This window comes from Ceratotherium simum, chromosome 7 (genome assembly GCF_057802395.1).
Source record: "Ceratotherium simum simum isolate JZ-2026a chromosome 7, ASM5780239v1, whole genome shotgun sequence".
Lineage (NCBI taxonomy): Eukaryota > Metazoa > Chordata > Mammalia > Perissodactyla > Rhinocerotidae > Ceratotherium > Ceratotherium simum.
Genome location: NC_141906.1, coordinates 9046153 through 9073831, shown reverse-complemented (window position 1 = coordinate 9073831; position 27679 = coordinate 9046153). Strand labels below are relative to the sequence as shown.

At 34.9% G+C, this 27679-nt stretch overlaps 1 protein-coding gene across 2 annotated transcripts in view; it reads left to right on the top strand.

Annotated features, from left to right (window-relative positions):
• ANO5 (anoctamin 5) overlaps positions 1 to 27679 on the top strand; it is a 107679-nt gene that overhangs the window by 7389 nt on the left and 72611 nt on the right. For both annotated transcript variants that reach the window (XM_087433084.1, XM_087433085.1), the window contains exons 2-3: positions 4417 to 4463; positions 16067 to 16114. In XM_087433084.1, the coding sequence (XP_087289210.1) occupies positions 4417 to 4463; positions 16067 to 16114 (95 nt within the window). The remainder of the gene's footprint in view (positions 1 to 4416; positions 4464 to 16066; positions 16115 to 27679) is intronic.

The window sequence follows — 27679 nt, the reverse complement described above, 5'->3', positions numbered from 1 at the left end:
CGTGGTCCAGTACAGCAGCCTCATAATTTGTCTCCTTCCTCCATCCTTGCTTTCTTTTAACCCATTCTCCACTCAGCAACTAGTGCTTTTTATGAAATGTAAATGTAAATACTATTTAAAAGCTTTTTTATGGCTTAGTATTTCACTTAGAGAAAAATTCAGGCGTACAAGGTCCTTGACAAACTCCATACCTCTCCAGCATCTTCTCACGCCCTCTGCCATTTACCTGCTCTTCTCTAGCTTGACCTTCACTTCTTGGAACGCCTCAGACTGTTCCTGCCTTACAGCCTTTATGTGTTTTCACCATGGCTGCATCCTCTCAACCTTCAGATCTCAGTATAAATATTACTCCCTCAGAGAGATTTTCTCAGTTTCTCATATCTAAAACCCCCCTTCTCAACTCAGTTTGTCTCCTTTATAGAATTTATCACAATTTTGGGTCTGTCTTCTCCACAGTACTGTAAATTTCTTAACAATGGAGAATCAACAAATGTTAGCCATTAGCATCATCATCATTATCATTATTATATTGATGATCATTGTCAAGAACTGTGAAAGGTTTGAAATTTATGAACTTGGAAGTTAACAAGTAGCCTGTCACAGTTTCATGGATACTGGTGGAAATCATGAGATGGATATGGTTACTGAATCAGAGACAAAGGACAATTTATTACTCCCAGTATTAACAGTAGCCAGAGGAGCAGCATTTTGTGCCAGTTTCCTGAGCCCAGGTTGCCACAGATCAGTGCAAAGAGGGCCAGATAATACCTGCACATGTGGCGAGTTGCAATACAGGAGAGCAATTTAAGCTTGGGGAACTTGAGTCTTTTATCCTGGTCAGTCATTATGCCTTCGCTTTGCTCTGGAGGGAGACACTGCTCCCATCTTCCAAGACTGTAAGCAAACCTGCCCTTTGCTCCAGAAGGAGACAGTATCACTGTCTTCCAAGGCTGTTAACTCAACTAAGATCTTTGAAAAGATAATCCAGAACAAAGAGCAGTCAGTGTCTTCCTTGCAAGATGTGCAGAAATATGAGATACTCAAAGAGAACTGTCTCCCAACAATAAATGGCCTTAAGAATTCATCTGTATGTAACACTTTGGTTTTGCATAGTTAACTTTATATAATTGAAATATTACAGTCTCTGCCTTTTTTTGCTAAATAGTATTCTTTGGAGATTTATCCATGTTTTTGCACACAATTGAAAAATTCATTCAATTTTGTTGCTAAATATAATATGTAATATGATTATACCACATTGTATTTATCTGCTCTACTATTTCTGGATATTTGAGATGATTTTGGTTTCCTAGTTTTTCCCAACAATATTATATTGTGAACATTCTTGTACATTCCCATAGTGCATGTATTTCTATTGAGTTTATACCTAAGATAGCACTTTTCAAACTTTTAAATCTCAGGACCCCTTTATACTCTTAACAGTTATTACGAACCTAAAAGAGCTTTTGTTTATGTGAGTTATATCTATTGTTATTTACCAGGGATATCCACTTTTGCCACTTCAGCATAGTAATGAAAGTTCTAGCCAGACAAGTTAACGCACATAAAAAGGAATAAAAGGAATCCAAATTGGAAAGGAAGAATTAAAATGATCTCTGTTCGTAGATGATGTGATCTTATATGTAGAAAACCCTAAAAATTCCACAAAAAAACAGCTGGGACCTATAAATGCATTCAGCGAAGTAGCAGAATACAGAGTCAACACAAAAATCCGTTGCATTTTTGTAGACTAGCAATGAACAATCTGAAAAGGAAACTAAGAAAACAATTCTGTTTATAGTAGCATCAAAAAGAATAAAATACTTAAGAAGTAACCAAGGATTTGAAAGACTTGTACAAATAAAACTACAAAACATTGCTGGAAGAAACTTAAAAAGGCATAAATACATGCAAACACATCCTATGTTAATGGATTGGAAGACTAACTATTGTTAAGATGTCAAGGCGATCTACAGATTCAATGCAATCCCTATCAAAATTCCAATGATTTTTTAGTGGAAATAGAAAAACCCATCCTAATCATTCATATGGATTTTCAAGGGACCTTGAATAGCCAGTCAATCTTGAAAAAGAACAAAGCTAGAGGACTCACACTTTCTGATTTCAAAACTTACTACAAAGCTGCAGTAATCACAACAGTGTTGCTGGCATAAAGACAGACATATAGATAGATGGAATAGAGTAGAGTGCCCAGAAATAAACCCTTACATGTATGGTCAAATGATTTCTTTACCAGGATGCCAAGACCATTCAGTGGTGAAAGGACAGTCTTTTCAACAAACGGTGCTGGGAAAATTGGATATCTGCCTGCAAAAGAATGAAGTTGGACTGTTAACCTAACACCATGAACAAAAATTAACTCAAAATGGATCACAGACCTAAATGTAAGACCTAAAACTATAAATCTATTAGAGGAACAGAGGGCAAAAGCTTCACAACATTGGATCTGGCAGTGGTTTCTTGGATATGACACCAAAGACACAGGCAAGAAAAGAAAAGTAGACAAATTGACCTCATGAATATTAAAAATATTTTTGCATCAAAAGATACTATAAACAGAGTAAAAAGGCAGCCTATAGGATGGGAGAACATATTTGCAAAACATATATATCTAATCCAGAATATATAGAGAACTCCTAAAACTCACCAATTAAAACAACCTGATTCAAAAATGGGCAAAGGGCTTGAATAGACATTTCTCCAAAGAAGATGTAAAAATGGCTAATGAGAACATGAAAAGATGCTTGACATTATAATGATTAGGGAAATGAAAATCAAAACTACAATGAGATACCACCTCAAATCCATTAGGATGGCTACTATCAAAAAACAAAAAATAACAAGAGTTGGCAAGGATGTGGAATAATTGGAACCCTTGTCCATTGTGAGTGTAAAATGGGACAGCCACTGTGGAAAACAGTATGGCAGTTCCTCAAAAAACTAAAAATAGAATTACCATTTGATCCAGCAATTCCACTTCTGGGTATATACTCAAAATAATTGAAAGGAGGATCTTGAGGAGATATTTATATACCCAGGTTGATAAGAAGTATTATTCACAGTAGCTAAAATGTGGAAGCAACACAAGTGTTCATCAGTGGATGAATAGATAAGCAAAATGTGGTATACACATACAATTTGATATTATTCAGCCTTAAAAAGGAAGGAAATTCTGACATAGGCTACAACATTGGTGAAATTTGAGGACATTGTGTTATATGAAATAAGCCACTCACACAATGGCAAACACTGTATGATTCCACTTATATGAGGTACTTAGAGTAGTCAAAATCATAAAGACAGAGAGTAGAATGCTGGTTGCCTTGGGCTGGAGGAGGGGAGAGTGAGAAGTTATTGTTAATAGGTATAGAGTGAGAATTTATTGTTAATAGGTATAGTTTCAGTTTTACAAGATGAAAATAGTTCTGGGGATGGATGGTGGTGGTGTTTGCTCAACATAATGAATATATTTAATACCATTGAACTGTACACTTAAAAATGGTTAAGATGGTAAATTTTATGTTATGTGTATTTTATCACAATAAAAAAATTGGGAAAGAACAAAAAAAGCTGTACAAATGGTAGGTTTGTATTTTCTGTATTTTCAGAATATGTACTAACACTTCCTAAAGTTACAATTACTGTGTGGATGGCCCTTAAATGGTAGGAATATTTTATGCTGTTTCCATTGTGATTTTCTCCAAAATTTTTTTATATGGAAAGTTTTTGACTTGAGAAATTTTTCTCAGTGTTTTTCCAAGTTGGAGTTGCTAGAGAATAAGAACCTGATTCTATAAACTTAACATTTTTTAGTGTCAGAAACTTATTCAAAGATGCATTTCAGTCCAAATGATTTAACACATAACTATCACAAAGATATCTGTGCATCAGGAAGGTAATTGGCCTGATTTAGAACTGGTAGTCCTCTGTTAGTGCTTTGCTTGCAACCAGTTTAGTTCAATTCCAGGAAAATATACTGATAGAATATTAAACCTCACACAGTGAGAACTGAGAGATGGCGATGGACATCCCTACTGGATGTTTAACACCCAGCAGTTTTGTAGCTATGGATTAATAACTACATTTATCAGAGTTAAGTTTCTTTCTTTCTTTTGTTTTTGCTGAGGAAGATTCTCCCTGAGCTAACATCTGTGCCAATCTTTGTCTATTTTGTATGCGGGTTGCCGCCACAGCATGGCTGCTGATGAGTGGTGTAGGTCTGCACCCAGGAACCAAACCTGGGCTGCCAAAGTGGAGTGCGCCAAACTTCACCACTAGGCCACGGGGCTGGCCCTGTTTGATTTTTGAATTCCTGTTTTCTCCTTGTGTGGACTTTTAACATATTCTGATTAGTTGGCCATTTTAATATTTTTTTTTCTTTCTTATTTAATTTAGAGAGAAGATCCAGTAGAGAAGCGGATTATATTTTCCATATGAATGAGGTACGTTAAATATATATGTATTAGCTCCCTGTAAGTTAGAACAAGAAATCGAGACAAGGTTAGAAATGTCCTTCATATGAATACTTAGGTCTTTGTACTTCAGTTATTTACTCACACTACATTCTTTCTATTTTGTCTTGTAACTTATTCATTTTTCACTAAGTAAAGCAAATTCCATGTTTCATGTAGATTTAATACTGGATCTTTCTAGATGTTATAAGGGAGCAAATGTAAGTTTGGACTTGTTTTGAGGCTCCCTGTGAAATAAACTCAGATATGCTGAGACTTGATAGGCAAGATAATAGTATTTGGCTTAACACTTTGTTAGAGCATAATGCAGGTACAATATGTGACAGCTTTTTATGTTATAGTTATTAGTATGTGATTAGTGCTTATTGATGACTATGCAGGGGTTCAAGTGACTCAACCCAAACTAAGTAAACATATTAAATGAAATAGTAAATAATAAAATTAAATACAACTTGTAAATATATAGAATTCTCTTAACCAAAGGTATTATTTTATTTTTATAAACTTGCAAAAAGATACTAATAATTTAGATTTCTTGTTACAAGAAAGTATAAGTGTTCTAAAGGTATTTCAGATAAAATAATCTTTCATAGTTTTCTAGTTGACCCAGAGCAGCACTTATGGAGGTAGATATCCTTGAACTGGGTTAGGGGTGTTCATCCAGATAGAAAACCATTCTTAAAAAATAGCTTTTTAAGAATGACTGAAATTCCCACCATGGGGAAACATAACCTAACAGAAGAGGTTGGCTGTGTGCTAGTTAGCTGGATAAACTGGCTGGATAAGCTGGTTGACTTAAGGTTCCCAGAAGTTCTGGGATTGCTTTAAAAAAACTCAGTGACCAAAATGCTGAGTGAAACAGAGTATGAGAAGCGAAAGGACTGTGAAAATCATTTAGTCCAGTGACTTTTACAGTGTAATTTGTAGATCACCTGAATAAGAATTATATGAAGAATTTCTTAAAAATGCAGACTCTTGGGCCCAACCTCAGGCAGTCAGTATTGTTGGGGATAAGGCTAAGGAGTCATGTTTTAAAGAAAACATCCCAGGTGATTCTTATTGCCTTTAAAGTTTGAAAACCGCTGTCATAAAGCAGAATCTCCACAACTAAAGTGATGTAATTGTGGCATAGAGAAATATTGAGTGAGTAAGTGAGTCAAGATAATTATCTAGAAAATAAAGAATATGAAAAATTAAAGTTTTCCTGTCTTTGGAGCAGATTGAGGAAAGATTATCTTATGAGATTGACAGATCCAATTTAAATGATAATAAATATATTGTCCTTTTCATTTTGTTCATGTTGACATAATAATAATATGCTCCTCACAGATCTTTATATATATTGCTCAAGTTAACTTCAATTACTGTTCATATTCTTTGCTTCTATGTGTATCTTTCATATTTATATATATTCCAGACTTAAACTTCTATAACAGAAAAACTACTTCATCAAGTCGTATTTATGCAGTTGCCTATCCCTTTGCACATTTCAAGAGCAATGGATATTGCTTCCTTGCCTTCAGCCTCAGATAGGTCTTCATTTGAAACAATTTTGCTCAGATTTTTAAGGCTTTATGTTTGGCTTGCCAAACTGAGAAATCTATTTAATAAAATTTAAACTGTAGTATTTTAGAAATATAATATGTCATAATTTTTTTTTTTTTTTTTAGTTTTACTTTTATAGGAAGGCAACAAGTGACAGGGGAATGGATTCAACCTTAGGAGAATAGCCCTGTCATACCAAACTCCCTTTTAAACTCAACTTAGAGTTTGTGTAGCTTGTCCTTTTAAATATAAAGTACTTTGGAGTAAAAACAGCACCTGTCTAAAACAAAAATAAAGAATGGCTGATAAATGGAAATATTATTGAATTAATCAGTTCAAAAGTGACTCTAGCTTTTGCTTCCAGAAAAATAGAGCAAACAAAATTTTCCCTATTCCTTCTGCTAAGTACAGCTAAAAATCCTGGACATTATATATAGAACAAACATAAGAAGACTATGAAAGTTAGAGAGAAGAAGCCAAACTGACTAGCAGCATTGGGACTCAAGGAACAGCACTGAAGTTAGTTCCCTGGGTTTTCTCTTTGCTTCATATATTGCAGACTGAGTGCTGGAGAAGCCAGCAATGCAGAAAGCTAACTGGTACAGACAAATAAAGTATCAAAAAGAGCCTACTCTCTCTAGCCAATGGGCCAGGAAAAGGGTGACCTAGGAATAGAGAAAACTGGGTCAATAACTGCTCTTTGTAGCCAAATACCACAGAAAAAAATTGTGGTCCTACCACCATCCCTTTCAAAAGAGCTTAAGTGGGGAGACTAGACTTTCACCCCCTCCTGGTGGTAACCAGGTGTCCCAACTCCCCATAGAGTTGGTGTCAGAGAAGGCTGAGTAGGGGCCAGGACTTTCATCCCCACTGGGTGATAATGTGTCTCTCCCACACACTCCTCTGCATGATGTCAGTGGAGACCACGTGGGCAGCGTGGACTTCCACTCTCATCAGCAGTAACAAGGTGCTCAACTCTTTTCTGCTGGGTTGGTGTCAGAAGTGGCCTGGTGGAGAACCAGGAGTTTCACCACTGTCTAGAGGTAGAGGAGCCACCCCCACACCACTCCTTGCCATGGTGACAGTGGAGGCCATGTGGGGAGCAATAAGGAGGCACCCTTGCCTTTCCATCCAGGTTGGGATCATTGAAGGACTAATGATAAGCTTGAACTCCCACTCCCACCTGGCAGTAATGAGAAACCCTTCCACCACCCAAGCACTTCCTCGTGTCCACAGAGGCTGAGTGAGGACTTCTACCCCCATCAGGTAGTGAGGCGTCACCCCACGTACCGCACCAGAGTGGTGTCAGAGGAGACATGCTAGAACAGAAGATTTAAATAAAATCTAGAGTTTCATAACATAATACTCCAAAGTCTAGATTTCTTTAGAAAATCACGTATAATGCCAAAAACCAGAAGGATATAAACTTGAATGAGAAGAGACAATCAATAGATACCAATGCTGAGGTGACACAGATATTAGAATTATCTGATAAAAATACTAAAGCAACTGTCATAAAAATGCTTTAGTGAGCAATTGTGAACTTTCTTGAAACAAATAAAAAATAAGAAAGTCTCAGCAAAGAAATAGAAATTTCAAAGAAGAACATAATGGAAATTTTAGAACTTAAAAATAGAATAACTGAAATAAAAACTCAATAGCAGAGTGGAAGGGATAGAAGAAAGAATCACTGAATTTAAATAGAATAGAAATTACCAATCTAAACAGCAGAGAGTAACAAACTGGAAAAAAAAAAAAATGAACAGAGCCCCAGGGACCTGTGGGACTATAATAAAAGATCTAGCATTTGCATTATTGTGGTCCTAGGAGAGGTGTGAGTGGGCTGAAAAGATATTTGAAGAAATAATAGCTGGAAATATCTCAATTTGTCAAAAGACATAAACCTACACATTCAAGAAGCTGAGAGAACCACAACAGGATTAACCCAAAGAAATTCACGCCAATCAAACTAAAACTAGTTCAGAAAACTAAAGACAAGAAAAAAAAAATCTTGGAAGTAGTGAGTGAGAGAGAAACAACACCTTAACTGTAGGGGAAAAGTAATTAAAATGACATATTTTTCATCAGAAACCATGGAGCCTGAAAGAAGTGGTACGAATTTTTAAAGTGCTCAAAAAATGCCAATCCCGAATTCTATAGTCAGTGAAAATATTCTTCAGGAATGAACAGAAAATCAAGACATTCTCAAATGAAGAGAGACTAAAGAAATTTTTCACCAGCACATCTACCCTAAAAGATTGGCCAAAGGAAGTTCTCTACCAGAAAGAAAACAAAAGAAGGGATTTTGTAACATGGGGAAGGAGGAAAAAATAACAGAAAGAGTACAAATATGAGTAAATACAATAGACTTTCTCCTCTTGAGTTTTCAAAGTTATATTTGACAATCGAAGTAAAACTTTTAACAATGGTGTGGTTCTCAATATATGCAGAGAAATATTTAAGACAGTTATAAACAAAGAAGATTTGGGGATATAAAGAGGTGCAGATTCTATACTTCACTTGACAGATGAAACTTGTACACTGTAGACTGTGATTATGTATATATAATGTAATATCAAAAGCAACCATTTAAATAGCCATACAAAGACATATACTCAAAAACTGTTTAGATCAATTAAAATGGAATTATAAAAAATAATGTTCCAATAACCTACAGGATGTTAAGAAAAATAAAACAGAGAAACATAAAACAGGGAACAATCAGAAAACAAAAAACAAATGGCAGAATTAATCCCTAATACATCAGTAATTACATGAAATGTAAGTAGTCTAAACACACCAATTAAAAGACAGAGATTTTGCAAAGTGGATTAAAAAGACACATGAAAATAAGAGGATTAAAAAAATATACATTATCGCTGAAAACATATACAAACATTAAAAAGAAAGCAGGAATACTATATTAATATCATATAAAGTACACTTTGGAGCAAAGAAAATTGCCATGAACATAGTGGGACATTATATAATGATAAAAAGGGTCTATCCAACAATAAAACATAGCAAAGGTAAAGTTACATACACCAAATAATAGCATCACAATATGCGAGGCCAAAACTAATAGAATGGAAAGAAGTAATACACAAATTATAATTAATAACTGGAGATTTCACCTCTTTCTCAACAATAGATGGAACAACTAAGTGGAAAACCAGCAAGGATATAGATGAACTCAACACGTCAACCAATAGGATATAATTGATATTTATAGACTACTTCACCTAACAACAGCAGAATACACATCCATTTCAAGTGCTGTTGGAACATATGCCAAGATAGACCACATCTTGGGCCATAAAACAAACCTCAACAAATTTAAAATAATTGAAATCATATAGAGTCTGTTCTCCAACCACAGTGGAATCAAACTAGAAATCAGTAATAGAAAGATAACAGGAACATCTCCAACATTTGGAAACTGAACGATATACTTCTAAATAATCTGAGGGTCAAAGAAAGTCTCCAGGAAAAAACCAAAACCAAACCCAAAAAGCATTCAACTGCATACAAGTGAAAATGAAACATATTGACATTTGAGGGATGTAGCCAAAGAAATGCCGGGGGAAATTTGTAGCACTAAATGTTTATGTTAGTAAAGAGGAAAAGTCTCAAATCAATAATAACCTTCCCCGGGGGAAATTTGTAGCACTAAATGTTTATGTTAGTAAAGAGGAAAAGTCTCAAATCAATAATAACCTTCCATCTCAAGATATAAAAGCAAAATAAACCCAGAGAAAAATGGAAGGAAGGAAATAATAAAGATAATAGCAGAAATCAGTGAATTGAAAACAGAAAAATATTAGAGAAAATCATTGAAACAAAAAGCTGGTTCTTTATAAAGGTAATAAAATTGACAAACCTCTAGCTAGACTGACAAAAAGAGGAGAAAGAGAGAAAAGAGGAGACACGTATAACCAATATCAGTAATAAAGCAAGGCATATCACTATAGACTTTGCAGAGATAAAAAAGATAACAATGAATACTAAGAATAACTCTTTACATATACATTTGACAACTTAGAGGAAATGGACAAATTCCTGAAAAAACACAAACTACCACAACCCACTCATATGAAATCAATAATTTGAATAGTCCTATAATTATTAAGGAGATTGAATGTGTAATTTAAAACTTTCTCCAAAAGAAGTCTCTAGGCCCAAATGGTTTCACTGGAGAGTTCTACCAAAGGTTTAAAGAATAATTAACACCAATTTTATACAATCTCTTTCAGGAAATAGAAGAGGAATGAACACTTCCCAGTGCATTTTAGAGGTGTGCATTACCCTGGTACTAAACCAAAGACAGTACAAAAAAAGAAAATTACAGACTAATATCCCTCATGATGATGGATATGAAAATCCTTAGTAAAATATTAGCAAATAGAATATGAAAAGAATTTAGCACCATTACGAAGTGGAGTTTATTCCAATGATGGAAGAAATATTCATTCATCGTTCACATTCATTGTTCAAAAATCATTTGACGTACCTCATCATGTTAAAAGGCTAAAGAATAAAAATCACATGATTTTATCTGTTTTCTGAGAAAAAAAATCTAAACTTAATGCCTATATGTGTGTGTATACATATATATATATGTGTATATATATATACACACACAAACTCTCAGAAAACTAGCGCTAGAGGAACTTCCTTACCTGATAAAGAATATCTACAAAATACCTACAGTATCATCATATTTAATAGTAAAAGACTGACAGCTTTCTCCTTGTGATCAGAAACACGGCAAGGATGTCTTCATTTACCACTCCTTCAACTGTAGTACTGAAAGTTCTTGCAATAAGGACAGAAAATAAAATAAGTCACGTAGATCAGAAAGGAATAAATAAAACTCTCCCTATCTGCAGATGACATGACAATCTAAATAGAAAATCCCAAGAAATCTATTAAAAAAAAAAAAAAACCCTTCCTAGAACTAGGAAGTGAATTTCATATAGAAATTAATTGCATTTCTATATAAGAGCAGTGAACACATGAAAGCCCAAATTGGTATATAGGTTGGTGCAATTCCTATCAAAATCTCAGCAAGACTTTTTGTAGATATAGACAAGATTGTTCTAAAATTTATATGGAAATGCAAAGGGAGTAGAAGAGATAAAACATTTTGAAAAAAGAAGAAGAAAGTGGGAGGAATCACTCTACTCAATTTAAAGACTTATTTTTTAGCTGCAGTCTAATCAAGACTTTGTAGTATTTGCAGAGAGAGGCACGTGGATTAATGAATCAGAATAGAGACTGCAGAAATAGCCCCATACAAGTACAGCCAAATTTTTTTGGACAAACGTGCAAAAGCAATTCAATGGAGGAAGGACAGTCTTTTCAACAAATGGTGCTGGAGCATTTGGATATCCATAGGCAAAATTATGAACTTCAACCTAAACATCACACGTTATACAAAAATTAATTCAACGTTGATTATAGATTTAAATGTAAACCATAAAACTATAAAAATTTTTGAGGAAAACATAGGAGAAAATATTTGGAAACTAGATCTTGGTGAAGAGTTCTTATACATGACACAAAAAGCATGATCCATTAAAAATTGTTAAATTGAACTTTATCAAATTTAAGAACTTCTGTGAAAGATCCTGTTAAGAGGAACAGACAAGCTTTGGACTGGGAGAAAATATTTGTGCATCATATATCTGACAAAGGACGCATGTCTGCGGTATATAAAGAAATGGCAAAACCTAATATTAAAAAACAAACCCAAATTGGCAAAATATATAATGAGATAGTTCCCTAAAGAGGATATATGGATGGCAGATAAGTACAGTCATGTGCTGCATAATGACGTTAGAGTCGACAATGTACCGCATGTATGATGGTGGTCTCATAAAATTAGTACCATGTAGTCTAGATGTGTAGTAGGCTATACCATCTATGTTTGTGTAATTACCATAGAGAAGGAAGAAATTTTCCTCTACCTTCTAGGTTCTTCTGGCTGGTCTAAGATTAAATTGACATAAGACAGGTTAACAGGAGAAAAACAAATGAAAGTTTAACAACATGTATATGTGGGAGAAACCCAGGAAAACTGAGTAACTCGCCAAAATGGCCCAAACCCTCACCTTAGATACCATCCTCAGCCAAAGACAAAAGAAGATGTTGGGGATGGGGAGAGTCAGGGACCGCAGAAGGTAGGAAGGGAATTCACAGGTAGGTGAAAAGGAGCAAACATTTGGAAAACAAGTGTTTGGCCACACAGAAACAGAAGAACAGAGGGCAGCCCAACAAACAGGCTTTTCTAGGTTCCTCCCTGTCTACCAGCTAGTTCATGTGATGCTAGGGTGATAGCTCACTTCCTGAGACAGATTTTTTTATCTGAATTCTTTTAGGCAGTTAAGGGGGAGGTAACAAGAAAAACTTTCAGAGTTTCGTTTCTTAAAAATAATCAGCCTAAAATAATCCTCATGTTAAAGAGACACATTTTGGGTTGGCAAATTTTGTTCCCCTTCTGTACACTCTCTGATATTCACTCAGTGACAAAATTGCCTAGCAAAGCATTTCTCATAACATATCCCTGTCGTTAAGCAATGCATGACTGTACATAAAAAGATGTTCAATATCACTAGCCATTAGGAAATTGCAAAGTAAGACCAAAGTGAGATATCACTGTTTTCCTATTAGAACAGCTAAAGTGGAAAATAGTGACAATACCAAATACTGGTGAGGATGCAGAGTAACTGGTTCTCTCATACATTGCTGGTAGGAATATAAAATGGTACAGTCACTCTGGAAAACATTTGGGAAGTTTCTTAAAAAACTAAACGTACACATACCATGTGACTTAGTAATCACACTCTTGGGCATTTATCCCACAGAAGTGAAAACTTATATGCACACAAAAACCTGTGCACAAATGTTCTTAGCAGCTTTATTTGTAGTAGCCAAGAGTGGAAACAACCCAAATGTGTTACAGTAGGTGACTGGTTAAATAAACTGTGAGACAGCCTTACCATGGACTACTACCCACCAATAAAAAGGAACAAACTACTGATACACACAACAACTTGTGTTGATCTCCAGGGCATTATGCTGAGTGGAAAAAAAAATTCTCAAAAGACCACATACTGTATGATTCTATTTTTATTCAAATGGCAATATTATAGAGATGAAAAACAAATTAATGGTTGCTAGGGGTTATGGATGTTTAGGAGGAGGAAAGTAGACATAATGTTAAAGGGGTAGCACGAGGGAGATCTTTGTGGATGGAATAGCTCTGTATCCTAATTGGGCTGATTCTTCCTCAGATGTACCCATGTGATACAATGACACAACTATACACACACATTGTACTCATATCAGTTTCCTGGTTTTGACACTGTACTACAGTTATGTAGGGTGTGACCATTCGGGGAAACTGGGTGGAGGGTACCAAGGGATCTCTGTACTATCTTTCAAGTTCCTGTGAATCTATACTTATTTCAAAACGAAAGTGAAAAAAAATAAAGTGAATGCAACTTATTTAACTTTCCCCTATGCCATCTTGATTTTTTTTTTACTGACACTCAAATGCTGTAAAAAGACAAACTCTACAATGCAGTCAATTTTTTAAAAAAGACATATTGATAACAGAATATTCATTTAAGCTGTGGATTGAGGCAGAGATGACTAGAATCATTTGATTTGGTCCATTAGCAAATTTATAGTTATGATGAATGTTTGGGCCTTTTACAAGACAGAAGAATGTGTAGAAATTCTGGTCTCACTATTTAAGAATTGTTTTATACTTTCATAAGATCTTATGTAAATTAAAAATTTATGATATGATAAATATATTAAACCTATGATATGATCACTAGAAATTAAGCAAAAATTAATTTTAAAAAGCCAACATTTGTTGGGAGCTTCTCACGTGTTATCTTATTTAATCTCACTTTACAGAAATTGTGGCATAGACAGGTTAACTTGCTCAAGTTTACATATGTAAAGTAATTAGTTTTGCATAATTGAAGGAGGTTATGAGGAGTCTGTATACTGAGAATACATAAATTTGTTTATTGTTACATATATGAAGTGTTGATGCTGGGGTTCTGAACCCAGGCAGTCTTATTCTAGGGCACGCTCTCTTAATCACTTTACAGTATTACTTCTTTAGGAATATTGTTTTAAGAACCCTATCTATGAGTATTTTTTTCTGAATTTCAATCTCTAAACCATTGCTATTTATGTTTAGAATATTCAGGATGGCTACTGAGTTTCAATGATGATTTAGAGATCTTCTGAATGCTGCCATGTTTTGTTGCTAGTGGAAGTTTGTGTCATTCATTCATCCATTCATTCATTTTATTCCATTTTGTACCACTTCATTCAATTCCTTAATGGTTGGGGTCAGGGAGGGAGGCAGCCTGAGACCTGAAAGCCGTGGCCCCAGAAGAGGGATATGTAGAGTTGAAAACAGCTAAGATTAAGGTCAGTGAGAAATGAGACAAGGAAATACTCAGCAAAAAGTATGAAGAAACCTATGTTATTTCATTTTACATTTTACCACTGAAGATGTAACCACAGTTTTTGATTGGAAAGTCACAGCAAACTCATTTTTCCTAAAGTGAGAGATTGTAAAGTGACTAGCCTGGTTGCTTTTGGAACCCTTAATGTATGGTATTCTTATACCCTCCCAGAAGTGAAACAACTGACTGTTCTCCAGCATAATTGAAAAAATTATGAAGAGTCAGTATAAAATGAAGCTATGATAAATTTGTATATTGTCTTAAATACAAATAATTGAATGATCAAGATATTCATTAGCTTTCTTTGATATCTGATGTATTTAGATGAGTTAATGGAATTCCTTTAAGGTCCATAGGTAGATAGAATCACGTAGCATTGAAATAGGATTTTGAGCGTATATTTAATCACGGACTCTCAGCTTCCCACAACTCTTCCTGTTTCGGTATAACTTTAACACCAGAGATGACATTCATCTTTTTATGGAATTTATATTGAATTCAGTAGTAGGGAAATTGATGTGTGTTCAAAATGATCTCTTCCTTATCCTCCTTAGGAACACTGATTAATTACTGCTTTTGTTTGGCACCTTCAACTACTTACCTTTTGTAGCTCTGGGTATGTTTCCAAGGTGCCCTTTGAGTTCTTTTTAAATATGTCCATAGTGCTTTTTATGTCCTGTTTTCAAAACTGATCTGCCCAGCATCACCTGGGTGTAATGAGATGCTGTTTGTGACTTTCCAAGAACCAGGTAAGTGAATTCGCAGTCTGGACATGAGTTGGAGGTCATTTCTGCTAGCTACTGCCTTTCCATAGCACCCTACTGTCCCTGTCGCTAGAGATTGCTGAGAAGTGATTGGGTGTGACCTCAGGAGCGTGTGCTGTGGTGAGCGGTCTGTCATGGGACATGAGGATTTAAAATCCACCATACACCAAGGGAGGCATCACCATTGCTTTAATTACAAGTGGTTCGTGTGTATTTATATCCATGTATGGCTTTTTTTCTTGGGTTATAAGTACGAATCCTTAAGAATCCTCGTGGTGCATTTTCCAAGATATTCACTTTAATAATTTCAAACAAATTTTGGAAGACCTAAAATAGCCAATTAATTCTGCCCTTTCAGCCCTGTTCAGGATTCAGCATCTTCCAAAGAATGGAGCTCCCTGTTATTTCTCTGTAATGGGGTAGTTCTTAACTATTTCTTGTGTGTGATTTTTTTTTTTACTATTTGATAAAGCTGTCTCCAAAATTCTCGTTCTTTCTCAAGCTCTTTCTCTCTCTTTACACATACGCACACACACACATGTGCATATATGCACATATATATGCCCACACGTTCATGAACACACATGCATGTGTATACATATATGTACATGCAGTTTTGCATTCAGCGTCAAGGGTTTCGTGGCTCCCCTGAGTTGCAGGTTTAGTATTTCTTCATAGAGAACCTAGAGTTTTTGTTGTTGAAAGTTGTATGGTCCCCACTTGCATCATTATTAACAGCATTATATCTTCCCCACGGTGCTGTTGGCAGAGCCTGAGCAGCAGAGAGACCAGCTTTCTCATCAGTGAAGAATCAGCGGTAAGCAGCATCAGTATTATACTTTCTCGCATGGACACAAATGGGGTATCTTTTTATAGTCAGTAATGGTGATCTTCTCTTCCCCAGTTCAGAGTTATTTTTTAGGTCCTCATACATAATATTTGAGAATTTATGACCTTGGAAAAAATCAGTTTCTTATGGGAAAAGCAAGTAACATCAGACGTATTAATGAGGACACATAAAACAAAGCACTTTACTTGCATTTTAATTTGTCAGTTTTACAAATGAGAAGAGGAAAGGTCTGAGAGGTTTAATGACTTGCCCCAAATTACCCATATGTTTAAGAGGCAGATCCTGGACTAGAACTCAAGTTTCTGAGGCCTAGTTCAGTATTCTTTCTCCATTACATCACACCTCTTACCTGTAAGTGCGTGCCTAAGAATAATCATGGAGAAGTACAATTTATTTAAAAATAAAATTTGAATATCAATTAAGAGGTTAGTAAAAGGACTCAAAATTTTTCATTAGTTGCTTAGTAGGTAAAAGACGCTGTTTGGGAAGATGGGGAAATAGAGTTATATTCTTATATTGACAGTTTTATCGTTGATGTTTTGCTTTTCATTGTGTCCAGAAGGTTGTGGGGGTGATTAAATTATAATAATTGGAATTTTGTTGTTTTGTTTTCTTTTTAATTTATTTTTGATTTTTGACCATGTAAAACATGTACATGATTCCAGAGTTGAAAACCAGAGATCAAATAAGGTTTAGTGGAGCCTGAAGCTTATGCTGTTTTGGTATCACTCTTTAAGAAGAATAATGAAACAATAATTTTCTGTAAAAAATTTACAAAAGTATTTGACCATGAGAATACATTGCTAGACTCCTCCCTAAATCTTGGAGGGGCTGGTGTGAGTACGAGGCCCTGGAGCTTGGACTCTATTAGCTTGAAGGTAAATCTATCTCGGTTATGAAACAGAGCATTTTCAGAGAAAACTTTCTTCCTTCTTTTTCCTCTTAATCCTTCTATAGTAACCATTTTTATTTGGTTTATCCTTCTAGTATGTCTTTTACTTTTCCATGTGTTTGTGTGTGTGTGTGTGTGTGTGTGTACACATACATATGCGTATTGATATTCCTCCTGCTGCTTACACTAAAGGCAGCATACTGTAGATACTGGTCTATTCCTTGATTTTCACTTAAATACACATCCTGGAGGCTAGCTTGGTGGTGGAGCGTTTAAATTCGCATGCTCCGCTTTGGTGGCCCGGGGTTTGTAGGTTTGGATCCCCGGTGTGGACCTATGCACCGCTTATCAAGCCATGCTGTGGCAGGCGTCCCACATATAAAGTAGAGGAAGATGGGCATGGATGTTAGCCAAAGGCCAATCTTCCTCAGCAAAAAGAGGAGGATTAGCAACGGATGTTAGCTCGGGGCTAATCTTCCTCACACACATACACACAAAAAATACATATCCTGGAGTTCATGTATATTGTGTAGAGAATTCATTCTCATTCATTTGTAAGCTGCCTAATATTCCGTTTTGGGGGTTTAGCATAGCATATTCATCCAGTCCTTTTATTGATGGACATTTGAGTTGTTTTCAATCTTGCTATTACAAATATTGCCACAATAAATCCCCTTGGGAATTAGTCTTGCACTATTTTGGCCCATGTATCTTTCTAAATAGGATTTCTATATCAGAGAATAAAGGTGTATGTAGTTTTGCCGTATTTGCCAAATTCCCCTGCATTCTGCTTTTCTAACCAATGAGAGTGCCTGTTTCCTCACAGTCTCATCAACAGTGTGTTGTCATGATTTTAGATTTTTGCCTGTCTGATAGTGTGATGGTGGTTGTTGGGAGCTTTTTCGGTTAGCTCTGTATTTTAGTGTAGTTTAAATCTGCGTTTCTCTCAATATGAATGAGATTTGCATCTTTTTCTTTGTGGATGGTCGTTGTAATTTGCTGAACCATTCTATTCATATATTATGTCTATTTTCTTGTCAAGCTGGTAGGTTTTTCTTTTTTCTCTTGTTTTTTTGGAGGGCTGTTTACATATTTATTGTTATCCCCTTGTCTGTGATATAAATTTCAAATAATTTCCCCAATTATGTCGTATACTCTTAATTGAAATCTTAGATTCTAAATGATTTTAAAGTGATTTATGGTATTTCATCTTTTATGATGACATTGTCTTTGGTTAAACAGTAAGTTGTTAAAATTGAAGTCAGTTTCTTTTTCTAATAAACTTTTTATTTTAGTATAGTTTTAGATTTACCGATTTAATATGAATGTGAAGTGCCTTGTACTGCACACCCATTTTCCCCTGTTATTAGCGTTTTGCATTAGTGTGGTACATTTGTCACAATTAATGAACCAATATTGGTATGTTATTATTAACTGAAGTCCATACTGCATTCAGATTTCCTTGATTTCCCCTGATGTCCTCTTTCTGTTCCGGGATCCCCTCCAGGGCCCCCACATTGCATCTAGTAGTCATGTGTCCTCAGGCTCCTGTTGGCTGTCACAGTTTCTCATACTTTTCTTGTTTTTGATGACCTTCACAGTTTTGAGGAGTACTTGTCAGGTGTTTTGTAGAATGTCCTCAATTAGGACTTCTTGGATGTTCTTCTCATGATTAGACTGGGGTCATGTGTTTTGGGGAGGAAGACAATAGAAATGCTGTTTTCATCACATTATATCAAGGGTACATCCTGTCAACATGACTTATCACTCTCGATGTGAACCTGATGCCTGCCTTGAATAGTGTTTGTCAGGTTGCCCCACTATAAAGTTATTCTTTGTTTTCTCCTTTCCATCCTGTGCTCTTTGGAAGAAAGTCAGGTCACTATGTGCAGCCCATGCTTAAGGATCGGGAGGTTATGTTCCACCTCTTTAAGGGTAAATGAATTATTTGGAATCTTTCTGTATGGGATATTTGTCTCTTTTTATTTATTTATTCATGTATTTATTTATGTATTATTTGTGTATTTATTTATTTATATCACTATGGACTCAAGGATATTTATTTTGTATTTTGTGTTATAAACCCAATAGCGCTTTATTTATTTTGTTGCTCAGATTGTTCTAGCATTGGCTATTAGGAGCTTTTTCAGTTGAGTACTGTATCCCTTTGACATATCCCTATTAATTTTGTTTTTAGCATTTTCTTACTTTCTGGCACTACAAGGTACTCAAAGCTCATCTTGTACTTTTCCTGTGTCAGTCCTAGAGTCAACCTGCTCTCTAGGGAATTTTCTTTTAATGTCGCAGAAATATCTCAAAAGAAAAATTTGTATCAATCAAGGTCCCATTAGGCATACTCAGAGTAGGATAATTTGAGGAGGGCTTAATAAAAAAAAAAAACTTTTACAAATATGGGGTGCAGGAAAATCCCAGTATGTGTACATCTGGTAACCGTGAATCTGTTATCACCCGCAGAACTGAAGGGAACAGTTATTAGAACCCAGAAGGACAGAGTCATGTACTTAAGACAGTCGCGAGAGGCTCAGTGACCTTCAGTGGAGGGATACAGCCTTCCTGAATCCAGCCTCAGGAAGGAAGACACTCATTCATTCCTTTTCTCCAATCGTTTGTGGGAAGCCGGAGGTTAAGGGAACTCTTTGATAGCTAAACCAGTCACACTCACGAGAATGAAACAGGGTAGAGAGAGATAGAGAGGGGATCTGCTGGGACAAATCAGAGATAGCCAGCAGAATATGTATCACTGGACGTATTTTCATTTTTCTTCATTAGCAAGAACATATTTCGTATTTTCTTCTTTATCAAAATTGTTTGGCTATTCTAGATCCTTTGCATTTCCATATAAATTTTAGAGTCAGCTTGCCAATTTCTAAAAAAAAATTTACGTGTGTTTGATTGGTATTGCTTAGAATCTGTAGAGCAATTTGAGGAGACTTTATATCTTAACAATATTGATCTTTCAATACATGAACATGGAATATGTCTCTATCTTGATCTTCTTTAATCTATCTCAGCAACATTTTCAGTATACAAGTCTTGCACATATACTGGTAAATCTGTCCATAAATACTTCATATTTTTGATACTCTTGTAAATAGTGTTTTTTTTTTTCAATTTCCAATTGGATATTGCTATATATATATCGATTATCATCTTGCTTTTAAAAGATATAAGATTTAAAATACATGGCAGAATAGTTCAAAATGTAGAACTTAAAGTGTTCAAAGGTATTTGCATTGTACAGAAAGTAGTAAAAGTGCTAATTTATATTAGATTCCAATAAGTTAAATGTGTATGTATTATCTTTTGGGCAAAAATATAGTAAAGGAATAAATAGCCAACTATTAGAGGGTAAAAATTGAATAATTTCAAAAGTAGGCAAGAAGGAAGAGTAAAAGGAATATAATACAGTATAGTTTGTCTAGATTTAGAACTGTAGGTTCAAAATAATTTTTCCTTGGAACCTTTGAAGGTACAGCTCCATATTTTAATGAATCCAGCATTGCTTGTAAGAAGTCTGGGGCCAATTTGAGTCTCATTTTACTACAGGTAATCCGTTGTTTTCAGTTTGTTTGTTTTGTTTTATATAGATATGCATGTCTGAAGTACTTTTAGATTTGTCTCTTTAGCCTCAAGCTTTGATATTCCACTGACTGTGATTTTCTTTCACTTATTTTTTGTGGCACGTGGAGGCAGTTTCAGTCCTAAGACTCATGCACTTGTTTTCGGCTAAGGAAAATCTCTCCCTGGTATTTTGTTGATCATTTCTTTCCTTTATTTTCCATGTGCTCTTTTTTGGAAATTTTTATTGGCAAATACTGAACCACTGGGATTGTCTTGGATTTTCTCTCATTTTAAATTTTGTTGTCTTTTTGCTCTCTGTTCTTGGAGTTTTCCTTGAGTTGATCTTCCAGATCGCTCTCTGTTGGTGCATGTGTGCAAGGTTGAAAGCAGTCAGCATGGAGATCTCCTAAAGCAACGTGATAGTGCCCCATGAGCAGGACAGGCATGAGGGCTGTAGGGTGTCAGATGACACAGCACTCACTGTGTGGAGGGAATTCATGAAGGAAGTCAGAATGGGCCTTGAAAAAATAAGATTGACTTGAATGAAATGAAAACATATAGAAGGCTGTAGGCCACATTTCTTTCACCTCTTGCTGTTAGACTTCCTTCCACATGTGAGCATTCTTTTATGTGATCTCACATAACCTGAAAAGTTGGTGGTAGTATTAGGAGATATTTGCTCTGAATTATTTTTTTCTGTGTTAGTTGTTACGGTATTTAATAAAACATATTAAGAAGCCTCACCAGAATATTCATTGTTTTAAAGTTCTGAGCCAGTCTATCCCTTGTTTGGAGTGCTGTACACAGCGTATTTGCCACCTGGAATAGTTAATTTGTTTTAACACACCTCCCCTACATGACAAAATATATTTCAGGCTTAATAATGAAATGAAATAAATGTTAATGATGGCCAGAAAAGTAATACATACAGTGAACGATTTATATTATTGGATTTATATGTATATGTTCTTGATAGTTAAAAAAGTAAAAATTAAAAGTAAATATATTATTACAAAAAATGATAATCAGTACTTTTAAATTATATTAATTAATTTTGGAAAAAAAGGGAAAAAACCTTATTCCTACATATTGGTCTATCTCAGCATTATGGTGCCTGTTTTGGGGCTTTTTGCAAATGTGTCAGTGATGTATTTAAAATTGAGCTTTGCATATTTATGCTCAATAGTGTATAGCCAGATTTGTAAAATATGCTCATAGTTGATCAAAGAATATATTTTATTAATTTTAACTCCAAAAGTTTCTTTAACATCAAGCAACAGCTATACAAATAGTTAGGAAAAGTCTTAAACATAAGGATGAATGTTTTAGAGATACATAAAATCCCATTTCACAGTAAATTAAGGAAATCATAATACTGTGCATGTCTTTGTTTTTTTTGAGATCTGTTCTATCTTCTTTCAAATGTTTTTGCAGTGTAAAAAAAATTCCATTAGAAGGATCTTCACCAGAAAATTCATCCTAAATTCGATTATATTTGGTAAAAATTTCCAAAGTTTTTCTTCTTCTGCAACAAAAATCAAAAACAAAGAAAATGGCTAAATGAGAGTGAACATTGAGATTATTTGTCTCATTATTATAGAAGGAGTGTCTGGTTCTTGGTGAAACTGATTGATGAATTCAAACATTAAAATTTTGATTTCTTCTGGCCATGTAAGACAGGCATCTTTTGCCATTTTCCCTGGCATTCTTCTTATAAATTGGATTCTCTTTTTATGTGCAAATATCCATTTCCTTACGTTTTTTGCTGCATGGTTAATGGTTTCTTCACAATTTCTATGCGCTGGTCTTAAAGGAACAGCTTTAAAGCTTGGTGTTGCACTGTATATTCTCCAAGGTTCATTGCATGTATTTGCAAATATTTTTGTGTCTGATTAACTCATCTAATACTTCACACTAGAAAAACAGAAAAATTTCACACAGCTATTATTACAGTTTAAACATAGGAATATGTAGACCACAGAGGCTGGGAATATGAAATGCACTCAAAGCAATCTTCAAGAGAGTTACACATATACTCTCAAAGTGAAGTCTTGCTGAAGCCACAATCATTGGCATATTCGGATCTGGTCACGTACAACTGGGGATGCTCCAAATTAACTTCCGTTTACTAAATTGAAACTTACATATAGATTATTAAAATTCAACAGGAATTGTTTAGGATTTAGACAAAATTATATTTTTCGGGAAGGACTACTTTATCAATGATGCTGTGTAGAATTTCCTGGTGACTGACTTTTGTTGGTTTCATTATTTGAGTTTTGTGTGCACCGAGGGTGCGCTGCCCCCGTTACCAGCCTTTGGTGTACCAAGCTGCTCATATGTCTTCATTGCCATTTGCTGAAAGTTAACAGGCTCTACCCGACAACGTTATTAAACATACCGAGTACACAGTGTCTGGCACAAAGAAATCAGGATATGTTGGCTACTATTTAATTGCTGTGGTTTTGTTTAAATTTAGGACTTGTGTAGGGTCCATTCAGTAAGGGGTTTTATAGTTTGTAGATTGAGTACCTACATCCTTAACTTCGAGGGATAATATAGATTTTAATATGAAATTCAAGTCTCAAGAGCAGTTGGACTGTTTTTGCTTACAAATTCAGAACATTGAATGTGTTATGGTATAACTCCGTGAATTATACTGATTTTCATTCTCTTAGAATATAGAAAACGCCTATAATACTGGACTTTTTTGTCCCTAATCTCTCACAAATGATCTGTAGCTGAGACAGAAAGTGCAGTGGGCGACCTAAGTGCGGCCTGCTCCTCCCGCACCAGGTGGCGCCTACACCGGTCGGGGGCCGGCCTGGTGAGACGTTCAGACATGACAGGGAAGGGTGTGAAGAGAAAGAAATACCTAAAGGAAGAAGAACACAGAAGAGTGATGAAAATTATATATAAGAAGAGAAAGATGCTATTGACAACTCTTACTATGTAGCGCCAGTAATATAGGTTTTCAACTCTATTTCTAGAGAAGGGACTCTAAAGTATAGTAGTAATGTACAAATAAATTAGATTAAATTTAATGAACTGGAATTATATAGACAAAATTGTGTTTAAGAAAAGCTGATATGAAAATTTATTTTAATATTATGGTAATATTATGAAAAAGGCAAGAAGAATGTGTACATTAAATATAATCACTTACTATATTAAAAAATTCAGTGCTTAGACAAAACTGGAAATAAATACACCAAATAGTTGCTGAGGTAACAAGGAAATAGGAATGATTTTAAAAATACGTTTTCATTAGTTTCAGTGTTATCCATTTTTTTAAATAAAAAGTGGCCATATTCAGCACATGATGGAAATATGTAATAAAGTTATTCTAAAATTTTTTTCTATAAAATGTTAATATTATCTTTTTTAATCAAGTCCTTTGGTGATCTTCATTTAGTATATTTAAAATCAAGTTAAGAAAATATTAGCTATTGAGTCAATACGTTTTCAGGACCAACTGCTGGCGTTGAGCCCGCTGGTTTTTATATGAGGATATCATGTGATTGGAAAAGCTGCAGACTAACTTGATGTTAGATGTATTTATCACAGAAGGCTTTTTACCAGTCGTCAAGGTAATTTTTATGCCCTGCACTCTCAGCAGCTCTTGAATGTGGTGGTACCTACTTAACCCTGACTCCAGGGCCAACTTATCCTCTAGGCACAGTAGGCACAGTGCCTGCTATGGCCCCTGATGCTTTTTGGAGCCCATGGAAATATTTTAATTTTAATTTCTTTTAAAATCAGAATAAAAAAACAAAGACATATATAATAGTATATATTTTATGTGTATATGTGTGTGTGTATATATATATATGTATTTTTTTTTAATTTTTAATGGAGGAAGGGGCCCATGAAAGGCAAACAGGCCAGAGCCCATGAAGATCATAATGTGATCCTGCATAGCTCCTTACTGTACAACTCTTTCAATTCTCATAACAATTCTGTAATGAATTTAGGGAAAATATCTGAGAAAAACAGTAACTTGTAAATCTCGTGAAAGATTCCCAGAAAATCATAGTGCTAAGGTGAAAAATTTCAGCCCAACAGAAGAATATAATTTAAAATATGCCTTAAACAAGGACCAACATCCATCTCGTATCTGTCGTGTTTTTAAGTAACAGCAGTATTAACTCCTTTCTAAGTAGTGGGGTCATCAGTTTACAGACCAGGGATTTTCACTCCAGTGTTAGCCTGTTCTAGGAAACAACAGTTTAAGCAAAACTTGCATGATAAGAACTGAAACTCCTTATTGATAATTTTATTAGATTATCTGTTGTTTCATTATACTATAAAATACACAGAATACTAGCCTTTTTGTGCCATAGGTTTGGTTTTCTTTCAAATATTATTGATTATCCCAGATGTTTTTAGCTAGTTGCCTTGGTATTTAAAAATAATAGTCGTGGTAACCGAAGATTGAAGACAACTCAATATTTAAATAATCCAATGACTTTTCCTTTTTTCCCCCAGTATTTTGGGAGGCTATGAAATGTTTTACACTATCGAGTGAACTTTCCATTCCATACATAGTCCCAGTAAAACTGTAGTAATTTTGCTTTCTTTGCCTGATATATAGAGGAATACTTAACAGGATAACTATTTTACTTTACATTTTCATTATTCCCATGTTTCCCTTCATTATTCTTTTTTCTCTCTCCTTTCTTAATTCAGTTCCACAAATATGTATTATTTAAACTGACTGTATAAAGGACTTAGGGCAACGTACTTGGAAGTCTTTTTTTTTCCTTCCTTTATTCTTTGTTTTCTTCCTATTTTTTGTTCTTTCCTTCGTGCTAACCTCTCCCACCCCTCAACATTAAGTATTGCACACACACATTCACACGAGTGATTGTACTGAGGGTTGGTTTGCGTGTGTCCGTTTTTCGGAATCTTTTCTTTAATCCTGGGCAGGATTCTCTAACTCTCCACTGATTGCTTCACAGCCTGCAAAACGATTCAATTTGTTCCTGAGGCGACGTCTTATGGTAAAACTAGTGTGGAATGATGCTGCTTATGCTCTGGATGGCTGCAGTGATAGCCTGAGTCATTTCTCTTCCAATGAACACTATTGATTTGGGGGGACTTTGTCACTGATTCCTAGTCCCTGGGCAATTGAGGTTTTAGAATAGTGATTCTTAATCTTTTTTGGATCTGATTAAAGCTATGGACCCTCTTCCAAAAATATCTGTTTGTGTGTGTGTGTGTGTGTGTCTGTGTGTATATATATATATATAACATACACATATGTATATACACACACATACATACACACAATTTACATACAGTTTCAGAGGTTTATGAACCCGAATTAGGAATCTAGGTCTGTGAACCTCAGAATAACTACCTCATTCAGAGAAAAGCCACCCAGATGTTTGCCTCATTATAAATAGGCATTTCTAAGAACAAATCAAATATGAACACAAACACATACACATACTGCAAAATATGATCTTAATGTCATGTCTTGAGCAAAACAAAAGAATGACGTGTTTTAATAATATCAGTTATATGTAACAAAATTATCAGGCTTTTTCTGCCCCAATTGGCTTTAACCAGTTTTTAACAGTCCTAAGACATTTACCTCATGGTGATTTACAAGGCTACCAGTGATTTCTCTGTATTTTAAAAAATTTCACAGTTCATAGTTAGAGAACAACATAATGAGAGAAGTTGGGTTTTCCTAGGTAGCCTTTGGCTTTCAGAAGGCAAGTAGGTATATACCCATTTTGACTGAACACTCAGAAAAATTGTTGGAGTCACTGTTCTTCTAGCTACCTTGTTTACTCCCTAATAGTCAAATTTTGTGAGTGTGATTTTTGTTGATTTCTATGTGCACCACTTCTGTCACCAGAACTTCTCTTTGTGGACCTAGATTTAGCTTGTCCAAACAATAAGAGCACTTGTAAATATATGTTGTTTTAAAAAAATATCCTACCATGCAAAATATAGCTGTCACAGACTTAGAGTGAAAGGATTAATGCATTTTTTCCCTCTGATTTTTTGCTTTGATTATATTTAGTCTAATTAGTGTTTTTTTTTTTCTGCCCCAGTTGGCTTCTACAAGTTTTGGTGAACTTCTTAAGATATGCTAATACTATGATGATTTATGAAAGCTCAAATGATTGTTTTGTTTCGTTTACTTTTCCTTTTTTTAGTGACATAATCAAGGTATAATATGATACAGTCTGAGCTTCCTCAGGTTCTTTCATTTTCTTTTAGGGAAAAGGAGATGATTATGCATCCTTTGGCTGAGGTGCAGAGACCTCAGACATAACATTTGAGTTACTATATTTTGATATTTAATCTCTAGATTCCCTGAATGTTTTATGTTTATTTTTTCACTCGTTTCCTCCTGTGCATTGGGAGCTAGTTCTTTCTGAGACACATCAGGTATACATTCATATAGATAAAATACACTTACTCTGTTCATCGACCACAGATCAAATATGAGGTTTTTGTCTTATTTGTACATGACTGATCTATATCCATTCCTTTTTATGGGAGATCTGTCTGGCTGAACGTGGGTGAAAAACAGCGTAGAGTATCATAAAGCTAATATAAGCTAATATAAATACCAATTATGAAAATTAAAAACATCCAGTTCCCCATTCACAGTTTAGCTAAAGCAATTGGAAAGTTGTCTATATTACAACTTTGCATCACCGGGTTAGAGAGATCACTGACATCCACTGCTTCATCTATTTGTATCATTCTAAGTGTTATATCTAGGCTATTCCAGTATTAAATATCATAAATTACTTATAAACTAAGAAGAAAACCAAATCAGTCATACATGAAATCTCTTCTTTCTCAGGCTCTCTGGTGTTTTTACACTTTTGAAAGGAAAGGAATTAATGAACTATGCAACATGTGACAGTTGAATTTGTAACTTTTACTATCACATGGATAGAATTGATAACACAAATTTAAACAAAGGATTGATTTGGGTTCACTTAGGAAATTGATGTTGAAAGGAGATTTGCTTGAGAGTTTACTTGTAGTGAAGTCAGCTGGCAAGCTACCTGCTTTCTCATTTTTAA